Source organism: Pseudophryne corroboree, unplaced genomic scaffold, assembly GCF_028390025.1.
Source record: "Pseudophryne corroboree isolate aPseCor3 unplaced genomic scaffold, aPseCor3.hap2 scaffold_543, whole genome shotgun sequence".
Lineage (NCBI taxonomy): Eukaryota > Metazoa > Chordata > Amphibia > Anura > Myobatrachidae > Pseudophryne > Pseudophryne corroboree.
This window is the reverse complement of record NW_026970144.1, coordinates 94,843-119,833: the sequence shown is the minus strand read 5'-3', so window position 1 is coordinate 119,833 and position 24,991 is coordinate 94,843. Positions and strand designations below refer to the sequence as shown.

General features: G+C 45.6%; 1 protein-coding gene across 1 annotated transcript; it reads right to left on the bottom strand.

Moving 5' to 3' along the window:
- Positions 1-1,364: 1,364 nt before the first annotated feature.
- On the bottom strand, positions 1,365-24,034 carry LOC135032395 (gastrula zinc finger protein XlCGF57.1-like). The gene is made up of 4 exons (XM_063954084.1): positions 23,858-24,034; positions 14,587-14,697; positions 13,971-14,202; positions 1,365-2,746 (listed from the first exon to the last, which is right to left on the bottom strand). The coding sequence occupies exons 1-4, from the start codon at positions 24,032-24,034 to the stop codon at positions 1,446-1,448; spliced, it is 1,821 nt and encodes a 606-aa protein (XP_063810154.1). The 3' UTR covers positions 1,365-1,445.
- Between the last annotated feature and the right edge of the window lie 957 nt (positions 24,035-24,991).

The window sequence follows — 24,991 nt, the reverse complement described above, 5'->3', positions numbered from 1 at the left end:
AGTGTGAGTACATTGAGCCACAGAAAACAAAGATTTCACTATCTCGCTCTCACTCAAAAAAGTCCGTATTTCGGAATATTCCGTGTGTCAGAATATTTGGATATGGGATACTCAACCTGTATATAAAAACAAGTTAATAGAATCACATGTAGAAGCACCCTATGTAAAAGTACCGTATATCTAATGAATTATGTTTAAGCAAGACTCTTTCAGAAAGCACCCTGAGGTGCGAAACCGGTTGAGGTTTATTCCTATCATCCAGCTCAGTCTGAGGACGTCCAGAGGCATCCACACCTATACTATTAGAGGCAAGTGACCCCTCCAGCATGAGACGTGGACCACCAAAAGGAAATCATCACCTCTGCATTCCAGCAGCACCGCCTATGGTGAGACTACACTGGCTTGCCGCAAACTAAGTAAGTGACGGGCCCGTCATATAGCAGAGGAACAGAGCCGCTATTCAAACACCTCCGGCTCAGGAGAGAGAGAGCCGAGAGGTGATCACATCCAGACAGGATACACGCAATTCATCAGATATACCGCACTTTTCCATTGGCTGCTTCTAAATGTCATTCTATTTGCTTGTTTTTATATTTACGTGTGACCATTGTGTTTAAAATAATTTTTTATGTGGGAAAAAAAAATCGCGATATTCATTTTTCACCTTAAAGTGTTGCATCTTCATCCAGCTAGAATGTATTGCTTGGTAACAGTAATGTAAATCAGCGCAATAGCCCCATTCATTTCTTTTGCATACATGGGAAGCTAGAGATCCACTGAATTGGACCATTGAGCTGCTACGTTGAAAATCAGTGTTCACACAGACACGACTGGGCTAATTGCTGCTACTAAAATAATCTAGAGATATAGGGGTAAATTTACTAAGGTGGGAGATTTTTAGAACTGGTGATGTTGCCCATAGCAACCAATCAAATTATATCTATTATCTGCTAGAAGCAGCTAGATAAATGGTAAGTAGAATCTGATTGGTTGTCATGGGCAACATCACCAGTTCTAAAAATCTCCCACCTTAGTAAATTTACCCCATAGTCATTTTTATATATTCATATTTGCGCCTGAAAATTCCTTTTTAGTCTGTTTCACCCTGCGGTAGCATGTATATTGCAAAATGCATAGGAGATAGGATAAGAACCTTGAAGAACAACGCATGGCAGTGATAAGTATACTCCAGAAGATTAAAATGGTTTCTCACCTGAGTGATGTTTATTGTGTGCAACAAGAGCTGATTTATTTCTCAGAGTATGGAAATGGCCTCTCATGTCTGTAACTTCTCTCATGTGTAACAAGATGTGATTTCTGTGTAAAACATTTCCCACACTAACAACATGGAAATGGTTTCTCACCTGTGTGACTTCGCTGATGTGTAACAAGATGTGATTTGTGTGTAATACATTTTCCCCACTCAGAGCAAGACATGAGAGAAGTCACATGTGTGACTTTTCATGTATAACAAGAGATGATTTGTATGGAAAACATTTCCCACATTCAGAACATGGAAATGAGTTCTCACTTGTGTGGCTTCTCTCATGTTTAATAAGAACTGATTTGTGTGCAAAACATTTCCCACACTCAGAACATAGAAATGGTTTCTCACCTGTGTGACTTCGCTGATGTCTAACAAGTTGTGATTTCTGTGTAAAACATTTCCCACACTCAAAGCAAGAAAATGGCTTCTCACCTGTGTGACTTCTCTCATGTTTAATAAGATCTGATTTGAGTGCAAAACATTTCCCACACTCAGAACATGGAAATGGCTTCTCACCTGTGTGAGTTCGCTGATGTGTAGTAAGATCTGGTTTCCGTGCAAAACATTTCGCACACTCAGAGCAAGAAAATGGCTTCTCACCTGTGTGACCTCTCTGATGTATAACAAGATGTGAATTACTTACAAAACATTTACCACACTCAGAGCAAGAAAATGGATTCTCACCTGTGTGACTTCTCTGATGTGTAAGAAGATGTGATTTCCGTGCAAAACCTTTCTCACACTCAGAACATGGAAATGGCCTCTCACCTGTGTGACTTCTCTTATGTATAACAAGATATGAGTTGCATGTAAAACATTTCCCACACTCAGAACATGAAAATGGATTCTCACCTGTGTGACTTCGCTGATGTGTAACAAGTTGTGAGTTCCGGGCAAAACATTTCCCGCACTCAGAGCAAGAAAATGGCTTCTCACCTGTGTGACTTCTCTGATGTCTAAGAAGATCTGATTTGAATGCAAAACATTTCCCACACTCAGAACATGAAAATGGCTTCACACCTGTGTGATTTCTCTGATGTGTAATAAGACCTGATTTATATGCAAAACATTTCCCACACTCAGAACATGAAAATGGCTTCACACCTGTGTGATTTCTCTGATGTGTAATAAGACCTGATTTGTCTGTAAAACATTTCCCACACTCAGAACATATCAGTGGCCTCTCACCTGCCTTAGCTGGATGATGGGTAATAATCTTTGTGTTCTGTGTAACATATTTGGCATCTATAGAACACGGAAACTCTGTATTTACTCTCAGAGCTGTAACAGATGCACCAATATCAGAGTGATCAGGAGAACATTTTCCAGGATCAGAGGTATCAGCTGATAGAGCTGGATGTATAATTGGGGTAATGGGGTTATCTCCTGGAGAATCCTGTATACTGTCATTATCTTTTATGTCACAATCTGGGGATAACATTAGATGTCCTTCTGAGATATTCCTGCTTGTGTGTCCATCTGCTGGAAATAAAATACATTATGGAAATGTGACATTTTCTGTAACAATATTAATATTGTAAACAATAGGAGAAGACGACTTTCTGGGACACTTAATTATAAATGTGTGTGTATAATAAAACATAACTTTTAATGAAGGCTTTATAATATTGTGCCTCAGAGTATCATTGTGTCCTCCCTCCTGAGAACACTCACAATAACAAATGTAATATTATAATAAGACTTAGATATATCTCTCTCTTGTACTGGTAACTAACCATGAAGTATAAATGGAGATGTAGTCACTCGCCAAATCCTATGTCAGCACCAATGTAAAACAATGGAGGGGGAACATATCGTATGAATTGGAGATTCTAGATGAACAATAACATCAGTCATATGAGCTGATGGATCAGAGAAAAGTCTCCTAACGTTACTCCTGGAAGCATTGTTAAGGTAGCATTCCTTTATGTGTGCGCACATACGCTGGTAAGCCTGTACATGTGTTACTCACCCTTATATAAGGTATATTGCTACAGCAGAGTAGGTTTGGAACAAGGTACTTTACATGCAATACACCATATGATACACTGCAATCATCATCATCATCTGCTAGGTTATAATCCACTTTTACACCTCAATCATCAGTGTTTTACCTCTATTCTCTCAATAGTAATAAGGATGATGTGTGTACGGTAATGCCACACAAACCCAAAGAAGATAAGTGTGTTGTGGTGGGTGCCCCGTGGAACCCAGTGTACCTCGCAGAAAGAGATTTAACCATAGGAAGTCTACCATAAATCTCCTTTTCTGCAGCAGAATACACTGTGTTCTACAGGGAAACATTGAGGATGTCCTAAAGCAGTTCCTCGAGGGAGGGGACACACCTTAGCTGGCATGAGAACCTGGCGTCCAAAAACGGAAGGGAGGCGGAAGTATCAAACGCATAGAACCTAAGAAACATGTTCACTGAGAATCATGTAGCCGCCTTGCACAATTGTTCTGTGGACGCGCCACGGCGAGCTGCCCAAGAGGGTCCAACAGACCAAGTAGAATGGGCTTTAGTAGCAGCAGGACCTGGAAGTCCAACCTGCACATAAGCTTGTGCAATCACCATTCTAATCCATCTGCCAAAGTTTGCTTATTCGCAGGCCAGCCACGTTTGTGGAAACCAAACAGTACAAAAACGGAATCTGACCTCCTGATAGAGGCAGTCCTTTCCACATAAATACAGAGAGCCCTTACCACATCCAAAGAACGGTCTTTGGAAGACAAATCTGAAGAGATAAAGGCTGGAACCACAATCTCTTGGTTAAGGTCAAAAGATAACACCACCTTAGGCAAATAACCCGGTCTAGTTTGAAGAACTGCCGGTCACTGTGAAAAATCAAATAGGCACTATGTCCTGTCGTCCACCCTAAGACCGATACCCTTCTTGCAGAGGCAATAGCCAGCAAAAACAGGACCTTGGCCGTGAGCTATTTAAGGTCCGTCAACTCAAAAGGTTCAAATGGAGACTCTTGCAGGACCTTTAGTACAACAGTCAAATCCCATGGAGCCACAGGAGGAACATGGGGAAGCTGTCTTCTAAGTACGCCCTGAGTGAAAATATGAAAGTTAGGTATGATGCAATTTTCCTCTGAAACCATACCGAAAAGGCAGAGATGTGACCCTTGAGGGTGGCCAGACAAAGACCTAGGTCAAGGCCTCGTTGCAGAATAGCCAGGATTCTGGACGTTCTGAATTGACATGTCTCATAATTCTTGTCAGCACACCAGGTGAAGTAAGAATTCCAGACTCTGCAATAAATCTGGGCAGATGCCGGTTTAAAGGCTTTCAGCATAGTCTGAATAACTGCCTCGGAAAATCATTTGGCCCTCAGTAGTGAAGCTTCAAAAGCCACGCCGTCAAAGCCAGTCTAGCCAGGTCTGGGGCCCTGTAGGACAAGGTCCAGACACTGCGGAATTAGAAGGGGTCTCTTTGTTGAGAGACCCTGCTTGTCTGAGAACCAATACCTTCGAGGCCACGCTGGAGCGACTAGAAGTAGTATTCCTCCTTCTTGTTTGAACCTCCGTAGTATCCTGGACAGGAGTGACACCAGAGGGAACACATAGGGCAGCCGAAAGTTCCATGGAATAGCCAGTGCATCCATGAATGCTGATTGAGGATCCCTGGTACTTGATCCGAAAATCGGTACCTTGTGATTGTGTCGAGATACCATGAGGTCTACGTCCAGTAGGCACCATCTGTCCACTAGGAGTTGAAAGACTTCCGGATGAAGATTCCACACACCGGCATGTACGTCCTGGCGACTGGGGAATTCTGCTTCCCAGTTTTGGACACCTGGAATGAACACTGCCGATATGGCTCGCAGATGGCGTTCCGCCCATCAAAGCATTTTTGGCACTTCTATCATTGCCATGTGGCTTTGAGTGCCGCCTTGATGGTTTATGTATACCACTGTGGTGGCGTTATCTGACCCTACTTGAACAGGCCTGTTCTGTACCAGAGACAGGGCGAGAGATAGTGCATTGAACACCGCCTTCAACACCAGAATATTTATTTGGAGGAGTTATTCCTCCTTGGTCCAGCAACCCTGAAACGAGTGTTGCTCCAACACCGCACCCCATCCTCTCAGACTGGAATCTGTTGTCAGCATAACACAGTTGGAGATCCAGAAGGGACGGCCCTTGCTTAATCATTGATCCTGTAGCCACCAGGTCAGCGACAAACGAACCTCCGGAGTTAACGCAGTCATCTAAGATCTGATCCGATGAGGTCGGGCGTCCCATTTGGAAAGGATTAACTCCTGTAGTGGGCGGGAATTAAATTGAGCGTACTCTACCATGTCGAATGCCATCACCATCAGGCCAAGTACTTACATTGCCGAGTGTATCGACACTCCGGGGCGATGACGAAAGCATTATACTGTCCTGAAGCTTCAAGACCTATTCTGTAGACAGAAACCGCCATTGACTGTGTGTATCCAGAAGTGCCCCTAGGTGCGCCATGCTCTGAGCTGGGACCCGCAAGGATTTCTTCCAGTTGATGAGCCTCTTGTGGGCTTGTAGGAAGCCTACCATTAGTTGCAGATGACTGAGGAGGACATTGTGGGTGCCAGGATCAGCAGGTCGTCCTGATACGGCAGGATCCTGACTCCCTGGCGACGGAGAGGTGCCGTCATTACGGCCATGACCTTGGTGAAGATCTGAGGAGCCTTAGCAAGTCCAAATAGCAGAGCCTTGAACTGATACTGTAGGTTGCCAATAGCAAACCGCAGAAACTGCTGGTGTGACTTGGCAATAGGTATATGCAGGTATGCATCCTCCGGGTTCCATAGCCAGTAAAATTGAGCGCAGTGTTTCCACACGAAATCTGGGCACTCTCACAAACTTGTTCAGAGATTTGAGGTTGAGTATAAGCCGGAATGACCCATTTGGTTTTGGAACTAGAAACAGGGTGGAATAATAACCTCTACCTCTCTGGTGCTGAGGTATTGGCACGACCACTCCTGCACTCGGGAGAGAACTGACACTTGTTTGAAAAGCTTGCGCCTTTAACGGATCCCATGCGTCTGAAGTGGTCTTAAACCAGACCTGGGTGAACTGTAGAAGTCTGACTCCCACCCTAGTATCCCCCAGGGGGAGTCCCGCCTCATCATGCAGCAGGCTTGTTGTGTTCTGAAGCAGGCTGACGGGCATCCCAGGATTGTTTGGCCTTGGGCTTTGTGGTTTTGGGAGCATGAGATTGTCTCGGGTATGCCTGAACTTTTGCTTTCCCTTGAGGATGAAAGTGCAGAAGGATTAGTATTTGGGAGAAAAGCAGTCTTAGCAGCTGCTAATTCAGACACAATTTTATTCAGGTCTTCACCAAACAAAATGTCTGCAGTGAAGGAGTACCTCCAAGGTCTTTTTGGAGTCTATGTCCACCTTCCATGACCTCAACCACAGTATATGGGGACCCAGAACAGACGTAGTCGATGCCTTGGCTGCCAGTACTCCTGAATGTAACAGACGGCGGTGGTAATGTGAGACAGGTATTGTCTGGCAGTGTCAGATATATCCTCAAGCAGCTCTTCCTCTTATTGAAGATGTACAGTTCCGCACCAACTAAATACATAAATACATATAATTAGAAATATTCAAAAACCAATATAATCACTGTTGATTGCTGAATTCACAGAAGTAAATTATTGGTGGTGCTCCCAAATATTTTTTGTAGATCAAGCTACAGATTATTAGAAGAAAAAGACAAAAAAAGACCCTTTTGGGAGCACTCTTAGAATTCAATTATGGAAAAAGAATAACTTAAAATACTGAATTTTTTTGTTCTGGCGAGTCCTTTAAAACTTAACGTTTATTCTGTTTTCTAAACTAAAATACTGACCATAGGTCTAATTATTACAATCTTGATTTACCTGGTGATTTAGAAGGATCAAGATAGTGGTGAAAATATAATTCAGGATGCTCAATCCAAGAATATTATATATTATGTTCTAATAGACCAAATATGTGTTGCGTCAGGAGAATTCAAGTATTCTTACATGTATAGTGTACATTAATCACACGTTATTCAAAAATTATATTATTTTACTTCCATTCACACAAAGGAACTGAATTTCCTAAAATAACAAAAAGGTCTCCAATTATGGTGGTAATGATGATGATTCAAGTAATTGGCATCTAGAAAGTTCTATGCACCGTCTCCTTGTAAATGTAGGGTATTAGATCTCACTCAATTTCACTTCATTTCAAGTCAAGTCAATGCAGAGTTTGTTGGAGCTCAAGAGTCCTGTATATTGGAATAAATTCTTGAAGCTATTAGCTAGTATAGGTATATACCATTATGTAGAAGAAAAAGAGATAGAAAGAAGGAAAAAACTCGCTACTACTCTCTGTTGTGACCGCGAATTGTACGCTGAAGGGGACAGAATGACCCTAAACCGTACCGCAGTCAGTCAGATGAGAGAGAGAGAGAGAGAGAGAGAGAGATACTTCTTCTGTCTGTTGTGGCAGCAAATTGTACACCGAGGAGGGCAATGCCCTGAACAGTACTGCTGTCAGCCAGATGAGAGTGAGAATGTGAGAAATGGTTTGGGGACTGAGTCTCTACTCTTAAACTCATCCACAGACTGTCTCAAGTATTGCGTCTCTTTCTCATTGCGAGAAAATGTAGAAATATTTGACATCATTTCTTTAATGGATTCCAGCCATACTGGTTCAGCCCCACTATTCTGGGAAGGTGCACGGCCCTGAGTACACGGTAATGAGCCCCCTGGGGAAGAGGAACAATCTGCCGTACATGAAACACACTCTTTACCTGTCATAATGTAAATGTGATAGTACACACACACACACACACACACACACACAGGTTAAAGCATACTTAACCCACAAAGAGCCCTTCCAGGGAGACACAGATAAGATGGAGCCAGCATACAGCGCCCTTATAGCTAATGCCAAGCTTAGCCGGGTTGCAGACTAAGTAGCTAGATTAGGGACTAATAATCGTTCCTCCCCTGCTATGACCCCCTGGTGCTGCTGAGGTAATCTGGAGTCTCTCCGGAGGAGCTGCACATCCCTTTCTAGTCAGCGTCTGTGTCCACTGCAGAGGGAAAATGGTGCTGGTGAGCTGCTGGATCCTCTCATAGTGAAGCCCCGCCCCTCTATGGCGAGCAGTCTTCCCGCTTTTTTTATACTGGCTAAGGTATTTTAGTGCTTAAAGTCAGAGCCGTTTTAATTCTGTGTTTGCCAGTGTGGGTACTGTGTACAGTGTACTGAGACTCGGTTCATACCCTCATAAGCGGTGCATTCGCACTGCGTACCGAGTCTGGAGACACAATCCGCCTCAGTTAGAAGCCGTGCGACTCCATACCCTCGTGCTGCCATAATGGCCGGCAACCCGCTAACTGGGACGCCGGCTTAGTACTCACCACTCTTCAGTCTTCTGGCTCTGTTAGGGGTGGCGGCGTGCTGCGTGAATGAACGCTTGCCATGGCGGGGCTTACGAACAGTTCCCTAAGGAGCTCAGTGTCCTGTCAGCGGGGAACAAGACCATTAACTCTTCCAGAGGTTGGGCCGTTGCCCCCTAAGTCCCACGAAGCAGGCAGGCTGGTGCCAACCAGTCCTGCCTCAAAATAACAAACAGATAAAGTAAATGCAGAAAACTCTTCAGGAGCATAAGCATGACCGGCTCCTCCGGGCACATTTTCTAAACTTAGTCTGGTAGGAGGGGCATATAGGGAGGAGCCAGCACACACAGTCAAACTTCTTAAAGTGCCCATGGCTCCTAGTGGACCCGTCTATACTCCATGGTACTAAATGGACCCCAGTATCCTCTAGGACATAAGAGAAATATATTGGGATCTCCCAAAGCAAATTTAGTGGAGGGGACGCTCCTGACTGGACAGGAGAATCCTTCGCCCGAATGCAGCATCCTGAGAGGCAAAGGTATTAAAGGTATAATGTCTAATGAATGTGTTGATGGAAGACCATGTGGCTGCCTTACATATCTGTTCAGCTGAGACATCACCGTGTGCAGCCCAAGATGGACCTACAGTACCTTACGAGTAGAATGAGCAGAGACATTAGCCAGAATAGGGAGATCAGCACGAGAGTAAGCTTCTGAGACAGTCATTCGATGCCACCTCACCAGCGTTTGCTTGTCCACAGGACATCCTCTTTTGTAGAATCCATAGAGCACAAAGAGTATATGTCTTTCTGATGGCCCTGGTATGATCCACGTAGATCCTTAAAGCCCAGACTAAATCCAATGATGCATCTCCCACTGAAAGATCTGTCCCTTGGGAAGCCGGCGCTACAATTTCTTCGTTAAGGTGGAACTTAGACCACACCATAGGAAGATAACCAGATTTGGTTCTGAGAACAACTCTGTCTTGGTGAAAGATCAGAAAAGGAGGGCGACATAACAATGCCCCTAATTCTGACACTCTTCTAGCTGAGGCAAGAGCTAACAAAAAGAGAGCCTTAGCTGTCAACCATTTAAGATCCACTTGCTTCAGTGGTTCAAATTGAGCAACTTGAAGCACCTTTAGGACTATATCTAGATCCCAAGGAGCTGTAGGACGAACAAAAGGCGGTTGGATGTGAAGCACTCCCTGGACAAGAGTGCTAACACCATGCAGGTTGGCAATTTTCTTTTGAAACCAAACCATTAATACTGACACGTGTACTCTCAAGGAGGCCACACGGAGACCTTTATCCATTCCTGCTTGAAGGAATGCTAAGACCCTAGAAATTCTATAAGACCTGGGGTCCAGCTTCTTGCCACTGTACTATTGGATATATGCTTGCCACACACGGTAATAAATACAAGTAGAAGTTGATTTCCTTGCTCTAAGCATTGTGTGAATTACATATTGAGAAAATCCTCTAGCTTTAAGGATGTACGTCTCAAGAGCCACGCAGTCAAAGACAGCCAATCCAGAGGCTTGTGATAACAAGGACCCTACGACAGTAGATCTGGACGTTGATGCAGTAGCCATGGAGTGTCCACTGACTGTACTGGTGCCTTCTGGGCCATGCCTGAGCAATTAGAATCATGGTGACCTTCCCTTGTTTGACCTTCCGAATCACCCTGGGCAACACATAGGCTAGCTGAAAGTCCCATCTTACAGAGCATCCACGAAGATCGCTTTGGGATCCTTTGTTCTTGACCCATATGCGGGTACTATGAAATTCTGCCGAGAGGCAATGAGGTCTATCTCCGGCAGCCCCCACTTGTCTACCAGACTCTGGAAGACCTCGGTGTGTTAAGCCCATTCGCTTGCATGAATAGCGTGTCGACTGAGAAAACCTGCTTCACAGTTTAGGACTCCTGGAACAAATACTGCAGACAACGCTGGATGATGAAGTTCTGCCCTTCTTAATGTGTGGCTTAACTCCTTCATTGCGCAATCCTCCTTGATGACTGAGGTACACTACTGCCGTCGCATTGTCCGAATGAATTTGAACAGATTTCCCCTGAAGAATGTCCTATGCCTGAGTGAGTGCCATATATACGGCCCAAAGTTCCAATATATTTGTCGGCAGGCAACTTTCTTCCTTGGTCCACATCCCTTGGAAGCAACCATTTTCTGACACTGCTCCCCAGCCCTGAAGACTGGCATCCGTTGTCATAACCTCCCAATCTGAGATCCAATAGGATCTCCCTTTGTCCAGATGGGATGTCTGTAGCCACCGGGCTTATGACCTCCATACTCCCAGAGGAAGAACCATAGTCTGAGTTTTTATTGTCTGATGTAACCCATTTCATTTGGAAAGGATCAGACGTTGAAGAGGCCTCGAGTCTAATTGAGCACACTCTACCATGTCGAATGTCGACACCATATATCCCATCACACGCATAGCTGCGTGAATGGATACCCTTTGACTGTGTAGCAGCTCCTTAATCCTCAACTGTATCGTAGATATTTTGTTCAGAGGTAAAATTACTCTTGAAAGACTGAAATCCAATACAGCCCCCAAGAAACGTCATCCGTTGTGACGGAACCAGGGACGACGTTGCTCAATTTATGAGCAACCATGTCTCTGTAAACAAGCTATCGTCTGTTGCAGATGACACTGAAGCAATTCCTGAGATTGCACCAGAATTAATTAATCGTTGAGGGATTGAAAATTCCTTATCCCCTGTCGACGGAGATAAGCCGCCATTACCACCATATTTTTGGTGAAAACTCTTGGCCATTCCAAATGGTAGGGCCTGAACCTAAAAATTTTGCTGGAGGATAGCAAACCTGAGATAGAACTGATAGGACTGTGCTATAGGAACATGCAGGTAAGCATCCGGAATATCCAAGGATAACATAAAATCCTCCAGCTCCTTGGCCATAATAATGGACCAAATGTAGAGTCTCCATATGAAATGGAGGCACCCAATGTACTTGTTCAGCACCTTGAGATTGAGTATGGGCCGGAACGACACATTTGGCTTCTGAACTAGAAACTATTTTGAATAGAAACCTTGTCCTTGTTGAGCAGGAGGAACTGGAATTATCACTCCTGACTGAAGCAACCTCTGAACTGCCTCTTGTAAGGCCCTGGCCTTTATTTCTACTGAAGACGGGCTGGTACAAAAGAACCTTTGTGGAGAGTGTTTCTTGAAGGCAAACGCATAACCGTGAGATACCGCTTCTTGCACCCAGGCATCTGTGGTGGACTGCTGCCAGATCTGTGCAAAATGATGAAGTCTGCCTCCCACCCTGGGGTCCTTCTGGTAGCCCAGTGCTTTTAAGTCTTTGCAGACTTGTCTGAATGGGACGGTTTTCCGTAACCTTTTCCTTTCGCCTTTCCTTGGGTCCGAAAGAGCAGAAAAATTAGGTTTAGACTTGTAAGTAGAAGGAAACTTCACTTTCTTAGAGTCTTCTTCCGACTCCAAAATTCTTTACCAAAAAGAATATCTCCAGTAAAGAGCAACAGAACCTTCTTGAACTCCAGCTGCTACTGCTGAGGCTTATGCTTGAGAGGCAATAGTACCCATGTCCAAGGCTGCTTCTTCCATAAACATAGCCGCCTGTTTAATATGTGCAATATGGGATTTTTGCTCTCTAGATGCCAATGAGAGATTACCCTCCAATGCATCAGCCCAAGCTGTTACTGCTATTGCCATCCAGGCTGAAGCCATGGCTGGTCTTACAATTGCCCCAGACAAGGAGAATGTTTTTTTTAAAAACGTCTATTTTTCAGTAACATAATTTAATGATGTTGAAGGCAGAGGTAATGTAGATTTTCGCACCAATCTAATGACGTGCATATCTACTTTGGGAGCCACTCCCTTTTTAAACAGTCCCCAGCTGAAGGAGGATAATGAAAATTTCATTTCTTTGGAATTCTAAACTTCTTACTGGGTGTGACCCAAGCCTCTTGCATAATCTCCGTCAGCTGTTCTGACCCCAGAAATTCAGTTCTGACTGTTTTGGGATGTTTACACACAGGAGCCTTGGATTTTAACAAAGGGCTCTGCTGCCTCCTATAAGGATAGAATGGCTTTCACAGCACTAATTAGCTCAGGTATATCCACTGAGCTGGGACCTTCATCCTCGTGTCTCTATGCAGACCCAGAATGTGAGGAATCCTCATCCTCCGAAGTGTCCCCATCTGAAACATGTGTAGACTTTGAAGATGTAGTTTCATGTCTGTGTGATTTACTTTCCACAGGCCTTTCAGCATGTTTTTCTTGAAAGGCTGCAGATTCCTGGACTGAATGTGATAAAACCCAGGGGGAATGTTGCATGTAAGAGTTAATAGGGTAACCTATCCCTGGTATACGAGCTGGCATTATCCGCTCAGTAATACTGGATAATGTCTGTGCAAAAGAAGCCCATGGGGGTTCAATTTGAACCTGTGCCTGCCTTATGATCCCTGTGGCCTAGCACTGGTGCACCCGAGGTGGCAGCCGCATCAGTAGTCTCCATCTCGAAAACAGTGCGTCTGTATCTCACGTCTCCTCCGTTAGGCAGAATTAACGCCTTACCTTCTTCCCGTGCTCCGGCCACAGCCTGGTAACGTCAGCTGGACTTGGTAGTACATCCTACACAGACAACCACCAAAACAGCACTGTACCCGTGGGTAAGTGTTGTCGTGACCCAGCAAGTAGTTGTTGAAGCGACTCTTTCTAAGGTGGGGTGTAAGACGCTTTTTAGAAAACTTGCTCAAAAAACCTAAGACTACAAAAATAAATTAAACAAGCTTATGACTGTCAAAATCAGCAGCCTAAAGATCGTGGTCCGGCTCCTGTCTTACCAACAAAAAAACTGAATTGTCCGAGTCAGGAGGCGGGGATATAGGAGACTGTCCTGTTGCATTCTGGGAGGCCGAAAGCTTTTGATCATTGGTGCCAATCCGCTGACGATACCTCATATCCCAATGTATATCCTGTGGATACTACTGTGGACCCTGCAGGTGAAAACATAGGTACCACACAGTGACATGATGTGAGGGGGGAGAGGAGGAGAATAATAGAGGCTCATGGCTCCTGATGTATGAGATACACCAGAGAGTGTGGGGAGGAGACTGGTCAGATCTCTGGACTGGTAACACACAGTGACATGATGTGAGGAGGAGAGCAGGAGTATAATAGGGGCTGATGGCTCCTGACTCCACGCTGGAAAAATAAATATTCAGCATTAGTTTGTACTGACAGAGGAGGGTGTAGTGTAAGAGATTGCTGTAGTGACTGAGCAAGGAGAATATGCGACTCTTTTCTGTAATAAGTGTTTATTACTTACCTGTGCTGATATCTGTAGGGATTTCCTCCTCCTTACACTGCTGATCACCCCTCACATACGTCTCTTCTTCTCCCTCTATATCTTCTGCCTTTATATCAGTCACATAAGTCTCTTCTTCTCCCTCTATATCTTGTGCCTTTATATCAGTCACATACGTCTCTTCTTCTCCCTCATTATCTTCTGCCATTATATCAGTCACATACGTCTCTTCTTCTCCCTCTATATCTTCTGCCTTTATATCAGTCACATACGTCTCTTCTTCTCTTTCTATATCTTCTGCCTTCATATCAGTCACATACGTCTCTTCTTCTCCCTCTGTATCTTCTGCCTTTATATCAGTCACATACGTCTCTTCTTCTCCCTCTATATCTTCTGCCTTTATATCAGTCACATACGTCTCTTCTTCTTCCTCTATATCTTCTACCTTTATACCAGTCACATACGTCTCTTCTTCTCCCTCTATATCTTCTGCCTTTATATCAGTCACATACGTCTCTTCTTCTTCCTCTATATCTTCTGCCTTTATATCAGTCACATACGTCTCTTCTTCTCCCTCTATATCTTCTGCCTTTATATCAGTCACATACACCTCTTCTTCTCCCTCTATATCTTCTGCCTTTATATCAGTCACATACACCTCTTCTTCTCCCTCTATATCTTCTTTCTTTATATCAGTCACTTCTCCTCCTTCTATGTCTTCTGATTTAATATCAGACAGACGTTCTACCTAAAACACAAAAAAAAACACCACTAAAAATAAGAATTTACTTACCGATAATTCTATTTCTCGTAGTCCGTAGTGGATTCTGGGAACTCCGTAAGGACCATGGGGAATAGCGGCTCCGCAGGAGACTGGGCACAAAAGTAAAGCTTTAGGACTACCTGGTGTGCACTGGCTCCTCCCCCTATGACCCTCCTCCAAGCCTCAGTTAGGATACTGTGCCCAGACGAGCATACACAATAAGGAAGGATTCATGAATCCCGGGTAAGATTCATACCAGCCACACCAATCACACCGTACAACTTGTGATCTGAACCCAGTTAACAGCATGATAACAGAGGAGCCTCTGTAAAGATGGCTCACAACAACAATAACCCGATTAGTTAACAATAACTATGTACAAGTATTGCAGACAATCCGCACTTGGGATGGGCGCCCAGCATCCACTACGGACTACGAGAAATAGAATTATCGGTAAGTAAATTCTTATTTTCTCTGACGTCCTAGTGGATGCTGGGAACTCCGTAAGGACCATGGGGATTATACCAAAGCTCCCAAACGGGCGGGAGAGTGCGGATGACTCTGCAGCACCGAATGAGAGAACTCCAGGTCCTCCTCAGCAAGGGTATCAAATTTGTAGAATTTAGCAAACGTGTTTGCCCCTGACCAAGTAGCTGCTCGGCAAAGTTGTAAAGCCGAGACCCCTCGGGCAGCCGCCCAAGATGAGCCCACCTTCCTTGTGGAATGGGCATTTACAGATTTTGGCTGTGGCAGGCCTGCCACAGAATGTGCAAGCTGAATTGTACTACAAATCCAACGAGCAATAGTCTGCTTAGAAGCAGGAGCACCCAGCTTGTTGGGTGCATACAGGACAAACAGCGAGTCAGATTTTCTGACTCCAGCCGTCCTGGAAACATATTTTCAGGGCCCTGACAACGTCTAGCAACTTGGAGTCCTCCAAGTCCCTAGTAGCCGCAGGCACCACAATAGGTTGGTTCAGGTGAAACGCTGACACCACCTTAGGGAGAAACTGAGGACGAGTCCTCAATTCCACCCTGTCCGAATGGAAAATCAGATAGGGGCTTTTGCTGGATAAAGCCACCAATTCTGACATGCGCCTGGCCGAAGCCAGGGCCAACAGCATGGCCACTTTCCATGTGAGATATTTTAAATCCACAGATTTAAGCGGTTCAAACCAATGTGATTTGAGGAACCCCAAAACTACATTGAGATCCCAAGGTGCCACTGGAGGCACAAAAGGAGGCTGTATATGCAGCACTCCCTTGACAAACATCTGTACTTCAGGAACTGATGCCAGTTCTTTCTGGAAGAAAATCGACAGGGCCCAAATTTGAACCTTAATGGACCCCAATTTGAGGTCCATAGACACTCCTGTTTGCAGGAAATGCAGGAATCGACCCAGTTGAAATTCCTCTGTTGGGGCCTTCCTGGCCTCGCACCACGCAACATATTTTCGCCAAATGCGGTGATAATGCTGTGCGGTTACATCCTTCCTGGCTTTGATCAGGGTAGGGATGACTTCCTCCGGAATGCCTTTTTCCTTCAGGATCTGGCGTTCAAAAGCCAAGCCGTCAAACGCAGCCGCGGTAAGTCTTGGAACAGACAGGGTCCTTGCTGGAGCAGGTCCCTTCTTAGAGGCAGAGGCCACGGGTCCTCTGTGAGCATCTCTTGAAGTTCCGGGTACCAAGTCCTTCTTGGCCAATCCGGAGCCACGAGTATGGTTCTTACTCCTCTCCGTCTTATAATTCTCAGTACCTTGGGTATGAGAGGCAGAGGAGGGAACACATACACTGACTGGTACACCCATGGTGTTACCAGAGCGTCCACAGCTATTGCCTGAGGGTCCCTTGACCTGGCGCAATACCTGTCCAGTTTTTTGTTGAGGCGGGACGCCATCATGTCCACCTTTGGTTTTTCCCAACGGTTTACAATCATGTGGAAGACTTCTGGATGAAGTCCCCACTCTCCCGGGTGGAGGTCGTGCCTGCTGAGGAAGTCTGCTTCCCAGTTGTCCACTCCCAGAATGAACACTGCTGACAGTGCTATCACATGATTTTCCGCCCAGCGAAGAATCCTTGTAGCTTCTGCCATTGCCCTCCTGCTTCTTGTGCCGCCCTGTCTGTTTACGTGGACGACTGCCGTGATGTTGTCTGACTGGATCAACACCGGCTGACCTTGAAGCAGAGGTCTTGCTAGGCTTAGAGCATTGTAAATGGCCCTTAGCTCCAGGATATTTATGTGAAGTGATGTCTCCAGGCTTGACCACAAGCCCTGGAAATTTCTTCCCTGTGTGACTGCTCCCCAGCCTCGCAGGCTGGCATCCGTGGTCACCAGGACCCAGTCCTGAATGCCGAATCTGCGGCCCTCTAGAAGATGAGCACTCTGCAACCACCACAGGAGAGACACCCTTGTCTTTGGTGACAAGGTTATCCGCTGATGCATCTGAAGATGCGACTCAGACCATTTGTCTAGCAGATCCCACTGGAAAGTTCTTGCGTGGAATCTGCCGAATGGGATTGCTTCGTAGGAAGCCACCATTTTTTCCAGGACCTTTGTGCATTGATGCACTGACACTTGGCCTGGTTTTAGGAGGTTTCTGACTAGTTCGGATAACTCCCTGGCTTTCTCCTCCGGGAGAAACACCTTTTTCTGGACTGTGTCCAGGATCATCCCTAGGAATAGAAGACATGTCGTCGGGATCAGCTGCGATTTTGGAATATTGAGAATCCAACCGTGCTGCCGCAACACTACCTGAGATAGTGCTACCCCGACTTCCAACTGTTCCCTGGATCTTGCCCTTATCAGGAGATCGTCCAAGTAAGGGATAACTAAAACTCCCTTCCTTCGAAGGAGTATCATCATTTCGGCCATTACCTTGGTAAAGACCCGGGGTGCCGTGGACAATCCAAACGGCAGCGTCTGAAACTGATAGTGACAGTTCTGTACCACAAACCTGAGGTACCCTTGGTGAGAAGGGTAAATTGGGACATGGAGGTAAGCATCCTTGATGTCCAGAGACACCATATAATCCCCTTCTTCCAGGTTCGCAATCACTGCTCTGAGTGACTCCATCTTGAATTTGAACCTCTGTATGTAAGTGTTCAAGGATTTTAGATTTAAAATCGGTCTCACCGAGCCGTCCGGCTTCGGTACTACAAACAGCGTGGAATAATACCCCTTTCCCTGTTGCAGGAGGGGTACCTTGATTATCACCTGCTGGGAATACAGCTTGTGAATGGCTTCCAATACCGCCTCCCTGTCGGAGGGAGACGTCGGTAAAGCAGACTTTAGGAAACGGCGAGGGGGAGACGTCTCGAATTCCAATTTGTACCCCTGAGATACCACCTGAAGGATCCAGGGGTCCACTTGCGAGTGAGCCCACTGCACGCTGAAATTTTTGAGACGGCCCCCACCGTGCCTGAGTCCGCTTGTAAAGCCCCAGCGTCATGCTGAGGACTTGGCAGAAACGAGAGAGGGCTTCTGTTCCTGGGAACTGGCTGTTTGCTGCAGCCTTTTTCCTCTCCCTCTGCCACGGGGCAGAAAAGAGGAGCCTTTTGCCCGCTTGCCCTTATGGGGCCGAAAGGACTGCACCTGATAATACGGCGTCTTCTTATGTTGAGAGGCTACCTGGGGTAAAAATGTGGATTTCCCAGCAGTTGCCGTGGCTACCAGGTCTGATAGACCTACCCCAAATAACTCCTCCCCTTTATAAGGCAATACTTCCATATGCCTTTTGGAATCCGCATCACCTGACCACTGTCGTGTCCATAACCCTCTACTGGCAGAAATGGAAAGCGCACTTAGACTTGATGCCAGTCGGCAGATATCCCTCTGTGCATCACGCATATATAGAAAATGCATCTTTTAAATGCTCTATAGTCAGTAATATACTGTCCCTGTCTAGGGTATCAATATTGTCCATCAGGGAATCCGACCAAGCCACCCCAGCACTGCACATCCAGGCTGAGGCGATTGCTGGTCGCAGTATAACACCCGTGTGAGTGTATATACATTTTAGGATATTCTCCTGCTTTCTGTCAGCAGGTTCCTTAAGGGCGGCCGTCTCAGGAGAGGGTAGTGCCACCTGTTTAGACAAGCGTGTGAACGCTTTATCCACCCCCTAGGGGGTGTTTCCCAACGTGCCCTATCCTCTGGCGGGAAGGGGTATGATGCTAATAACTTTTTAGGAATTAACAGTTTTTTATCGGGGGAAACCCACGCTTCATCACACGCTTCATTTAATTCCTCAGATGCAGGAAAATCTACAGGCAGTTTTTTCTCACCAAACATAATACCCTTTTTAGTGGTACTTGTATTACCAGAAATATGTAAAACATTTTTCATAGCCTCAATCATGTAACGTGTGGCCCTACTGGAAGTCACATTCGTCTCTTCATCGTCGACACTGGAGTCAGTATCCGTGTCGGCGTCTGTATCTGCCATCTGAGGTAACGGGCGTTTTAGAGCCCCTGATGGCCTTTGAGACGCCTGGACAGGCACAAGCTGAGTAGCCGGCTGTCTCATGTCGTCAACTGTCTTTTGTAAAGAACTGACACTGTCACGTAATTCCTTCCATAAGCCCATCCACTCAGGTGTCGACTCCCTAGGGGGTGACATCTCTATTACAGGCAATTGCTCCGCCTCCACATCATTTTCCTCCTCAAACATGTTGACACAATCGTACCGACACACCGCACACACACAGGGAATGCTCTGATAGAGGACAGGACCCCACTAGCCCTTTGGGGAGACAGAGGGAGAGTATGCCAGCACACACCAGAGCGCTATATATACACAGGGATACCACTATATAATGTGTTTTCCCCTTATAGCTGCTGATCTTATCAAACTGCGCCAAATTAGTGCCCCCCCTCTCTTTTTTAGCCTTTTCTGTAGTGCAGGACTGCAGGGGAGAGTCAGGGAGACGTCCTTCCAGCGGAGCTGTGATGGAAAATGGCGCCAATGTGCTGAGGAAATAGGCCCCGCCCCCTTCTCGGCTGACTTTTCTCCCGCTTTTTGCTGTATTCTGGCAGGGGTTAAAATACATCCACATAGCCCTGGGGGTTATATGTGGTGTATTTTCGCCAGCCAAGGTGTTTATATTGCTGCTCAGGGCGCCCCCCCCTAGCGCCCTTAGTGTTCCTTCTAGGCTGTTTCAGCAGGGTGCTGCACCCTGCCCATTTTTCAAATGTGAAAAAGCACCCTGCCCTTTCTCAGTGCACCCTGCAGGACCAGAAATCACCTCCTTGTATACAGAATGCAACAGTCAGAGTGCATGTTAAATTGGAACACAATTTCTGTCCTCTGCGAATGGGATAGAAGAGGAGGAAATGACATCACTGCTGTGGCTCCTGTATAAAACAACATTCTGATAAAGAGGGAAAGAACAGGGTAAGCAGTGAGCATGTACTGCTTACACTATTTCACTAGTAGAAGAACAGACTTATTTTGTACCTAAATATTTTAACCCTCTGCTTAACGTTGCTGTTTTATAAAACATAAGGAATAGAACTACTTCAGTGCTGGAAGAAACCTTCATTATCTACTTATTTATATGCTACAGCCATTCTTTCAAGAAGACTGGATATATACAGTATTTTTCTCAGTACAGATGTTGGGTGTTACATACGTCTCCTATATGTATGTATGTATCGGTATATGATACACCAAGGGGAAAATATATGTGTAACAACTATAGACATATGCGCTATGCTTTGTGCGCAAAGCGTCACTCCAAAAATGTGCCCTTCAAAATTAAAATGTGCCCTCCTCAGTGATCAGCACCCTGCCCTAAAAAAATCCTAAAGTGAACACTACGCCCTGTACCCTCAGTGACCGGAGTGTGAAGTGTGCCTGAGGAGCAATGGCGCACAGCTGCAGTGCTGTGCGCTACCTTGTTGAAGACTGATGTCTTCTGCCGCCAATTTTCCGGACCTCTTCTTGCTTCTGGCTCTGTAAGGGGGCCAGCGGCGCGGCTCTGGGACCGGACTCCGAGGCTGGGCCTGTGTTCGGTCCCTCTGGAGCTAATGGTGTCCAGTAGCCTAAGCAGCCCAAGCTGGCTGCAAGCAGGCAGGTTCGCTTCTTCTCCTCTTAGTCCCTTGATGCAGTGAGCCTGTTGCCAGAAGGTCTCACTGAAAATAAGAAACCTAAAACTAACTTTTTCTAAGAAGCTCAGGAGAGCCCCCTAGATTGCACCCTGCTCGGTCGGGCACAAAAATCTAACCGAGGCTTGGAGGAGGGTCATACGGGGAGGAGCCAATGCACACCAGGTAGTCCTAAAGCTTTACTTTTGTGCCCAGTCTACTGTGGAGCCGCTATTCCCCATGGTCCTTCCGGAGTTCCCAGCATCCACTAGGACGTCAGAGAAATGATATTTGCATACAGTCAGTTTAAACTGAGGTGAAAAATAGTTATGGTAGACTTACCGTTGATAACTCTATTTCTCATAAGTCCACAGTATCCACAGGATATACATTTGGATATGAGGTAGCGTCAGCGGATTGGCACCAACGATCAAAAGCTTTCGGCCTCCCAGAATGCAACAGGCCAGTCCCCTAAATCCCCGCCTCATGGCTCAGGTAATTCAGTTGTTTTCCAAAGCTCAAGGCAGAAGCATCATAAAGAGACCTAATCAGGCGAGAAGAACACACATGCACACCCTTCCGTACAAGATGGAAGATGTTAGTAGGTGAAAGGATCCTCAAATCAGGAGCGTCAGGGTGGGATCCCTGTGGGTACTGTGGACTAAGGAGAAATAGAGTTATCAAATGGTAAGTCTACCATAACTATTATTTCTCCTGCAGGGTCCACGGGTTATCCACAGGATAACATTGGGATGTCCCAAAGCAAATTTAGTGGGTGGGACGCTCCTGATTGGACAGGAGAATCTTTTGCCTGAATTCAGCGTTCTGCGGTATTAAAGGTATAATGTCTAATGAATGTGTTAATGGAAGACCATGTGGCTGCCTTACATATCTGTTTAGCTGAAGCACTACGTTGTGCTGCCCATGATGGACCTTCCTTACGTGTAGGGTGAGCAGAGATATTAGCCAGAATAGGGAGTTCAGCTTGAGAATATGCTTCTGAAATAGTCATCCGAAGCCACCTCGCCAGTGTCTGCTTGTCAGCAGGCAATCCTCTATTGTAAAATCCATAGAGAACAAAGAGAGTGTCTGTCTTTCTGATGGCACTGATATGATCCACGTAGATCCTTAAGGCAAGAACTATGTCCAATGATGCATCTTCCGCAGAAAAGTCCGTCCCTTGGAAGGCCGGGACAACAATTTCTTTGTTAAGATGGAATTTAGACACCACTATAGCAAGATAACAAGATTTGGTTCTAAGAACCGCTTATCTGGATGAAAAATCAGAAATGGAGGACGACATAATAATGCCCGTATCTGACACTCTTCTAGCTGAAGCAACAACCAGTAGAAAGAGAGCTTTAGCTGTCAACCATTTAAGATCCACCTGCTTTAGTGGTTCAAATGGATCAACTTGAAGTGCCTTTAGGACTAAACTTATATCTCAAGGCACTGCAGGGAGGTTGGATGTGAAGCGTTTCCTGGAAGAAAGTGCAAACATCCTGTAGGTTAGTAATTTTCTTTTGGAACCATACAGGCAATGCTGACACCTGCACTTTCAAGGAAGCCACATGTGGTCCTTTGTCCATTCCTGCCTGAAGGAATGTTAGGACTCTGGAAACTCTGAAAGACCAAGGGTCAAATTTCCGGTCACTGCACCACTGAATATAGGCTTGCCATATTCGGTGATAAATGCAAGCTGAGGAAGGTTTCCTTGCTCTAAGCATTGTTTGAATTACCTGTTGTGAGAATCCTCTTGCTTTCATAATGGAAGTCTCAAGAGCCACGCCGTCAAAGACTGTCGATCCACATGTTTGTGAAAAAAAAGGACCCTGAGACAGCAGATCTGGATGTTGAGGGAGTAGAAATGGAGCATCCATCAACATCCTCTGCAGATCTGTGTACCAATGTCTTCTGTGCCAAGCCGGAGCTATTAGTATCACGGTGTCCTTTCCCTGTTTTGCCTATCGCATCACCCTAGGTAACAGGGCGATTGGTGAAAACACATTGGCCAGACAAAATTCCCATTTCACTGACATCCACAAAGGTCGTCCTGGGATCCTTTGTTTTTGACCAGTATGCCTGAACTTTATTCTTCTGACGGGATGCCATGAGATCTATCTCCGGTAACATCCACTTGTCTACCAGAATCTGGAACACCTCGGTGTGTAAGGCCCATTCATTTGCATGAATGGCGTGTCGACTGAGAAAATCTGCTTCCAATTTAGGACTCCCGGAAAAAACACTGCAGACAAGGCTGGATGATGAAGTTTTGCCCACCTTAACGTGCGGCTTACATCCTTCACTGCTTTTTGGCTACGACTTCCTCCTTGATGATTGAGATACGCTACTATTGTTGCATTGTCCGAGCGGATTTTAACTGGTTTCCCTTGAATGAGTGCCATATAAATGGCCCGAAGTTCCAATATATTTATTGTCAGGCAATTGTCTTTCTTGGTCCACTGTCCTTGGAAGCAACTTCTTCCTGACACTGCTCCCCAACCCTTAAGGGCATCGGTTGTCAGAATTTCCCAATATGATATCCAAAAGGGTCTCCCTTTGTCCAGATGGGTTGTCTGTAGCCACCAGGCTAATGACCTCCTTAATTCCAGAGGAAGGACCATAGTCTGAGTTTTTATTGTCTGATGAAAACCATTCCATTTGGAAAGGATCAGACATTGAAGAGGCCTCGAGTGGAACTGAGCATACTCCACCATGTCGAATCTCAACACCATCAAACCCATCACACGCATTGCTGCGTGAGTGGATACCCTTTGACTGTGTAGTAGCTCCTGAATCCTTTACTGAATTTTGTACGTTTTGTTCAGAGGTAAAATTATTCTCTAAAGACCCGAATCCAACACAGCCCCCAAGTGAGTCATTCGCTGTGACGGAACCAGGGACGACTTTTCCCAATTTATGAGCCAACCGTGTCTCTCTCAACAAGCTATAGTCTGTTGCAGATGACACTGAAGCAATTCCTCAGATTGTGCCAGGATTAATAGGTCGTAGAGGTATGGAAAACTCCTTATCCCTTGTCGACGAAGATAAGCCGCCATTACCACCATAATTTTGCTGAATACTCTGGGAGCTGTGGCCAGTCCAAATGGTAGGGCCTGAAACTGAAAGTATTGCTGGAGGGTAGCAAACCTGAGATAGCACTGATAGGACAGTGCTATAGCAACATGCAGGTAATCATCCTGGATATCTAGAGATACCATCAAATCCTCCAGCTCCATGGCCAAAATAATGGAACGTAAAGTCTCCACATGAAACCGAAGCACCCAAACGTACTTGTTCAGCACCTTGAGATTGAGTATGGTCAATCTCAAGTTTCTGTTTCTGAACTAGAAACAGGTTGAAATAAAAACCTTGTCCTCGTTGTGCAGGGGAACTGGAATTATCACTCCTGACTGAAGCAACTCCTGAAATAGCCCTGGTCTTCATTTCCAATGAAGACGGGCTGGTACAAAAAAACCTTTGTGGAGGGTGTTTCTTGAAAGCAAATGCATAACCGTGAGATACCGCTTCTTGCACCCAGGCATCTGTGTCAGACTGTTGCCAGACATGTGCAAAATTAAGAAGTCTTCCTCCCACCCTGGGGTCCCCCCAGGTGGAGGCCCGCACCATCAGGCTGATGGCTTATCTTCTGACTCTGGTAGCCCAAAGCTTTTTAGTTTTCCCAGACTTGTCAGATTGGGACTGTTTGCCATAACCCTTTCCTTGAGTCCAAAAGGCCTGAAAAGCTGGAAACCTAGGTTTGGATTTGTGTGTGGAAGGAAACTTCACTTTCTTGGAGTATGCCTCTGACTACAAAATAATGTTTAATTCTTTACCAAAAAGAATATCTCCAGAAAAAGGCAAAGACTCTAGAACCTCCTTGGACTCTGAGACAGCTTCCCATGTACGTAGCCAGACCGCTCTGCGAGCTGCTACTGCTGAGGCTGATGCTTGAGAGACAATAGTACCCATGTCCAAGGCTGCTTCTTCCATAAACATAGCCGCCTGTTTAATATGTGCAATATGGGATTTTTGCTCTCTAGATGCCAATGAGAGATCATCCTCCAATGCATCAGCCCGGGCCGCCACTGCTTTTGCCATCCAGGCTAAAGCCATGGCTGGTCTTATGACTGCCTCAGACAGGAAGAAAATGGTTTTAAAAAAACCCATCTATTTTCCTATCCATGACATCATTT

Excerpts from the sequence above, each read along its gene's own strand:
- LOC135032395 (XM_063954084.1), bottom strand. The coding sequence starts at position 24,034 with ATGGAGCTGGAGGATTTGATGGTATCTCTAGATATCCAGGATGATTAC. Across the intron at positions 14,698-23,857 it reads TATTCAGCAAAATTATGGTG|GTAGAACGTCTGTCTGATAT; the intron begins GTAATGGCGGCT and ends TTTGTGTTTTAG. Across the intron at positions 14,203-14,586 it reads TGTATGTGACTGATATAAAG|GCAGAAGATATAGAGGGAGA; the intron begins GCAGAAGATATA and ends ACTGATATAAAG.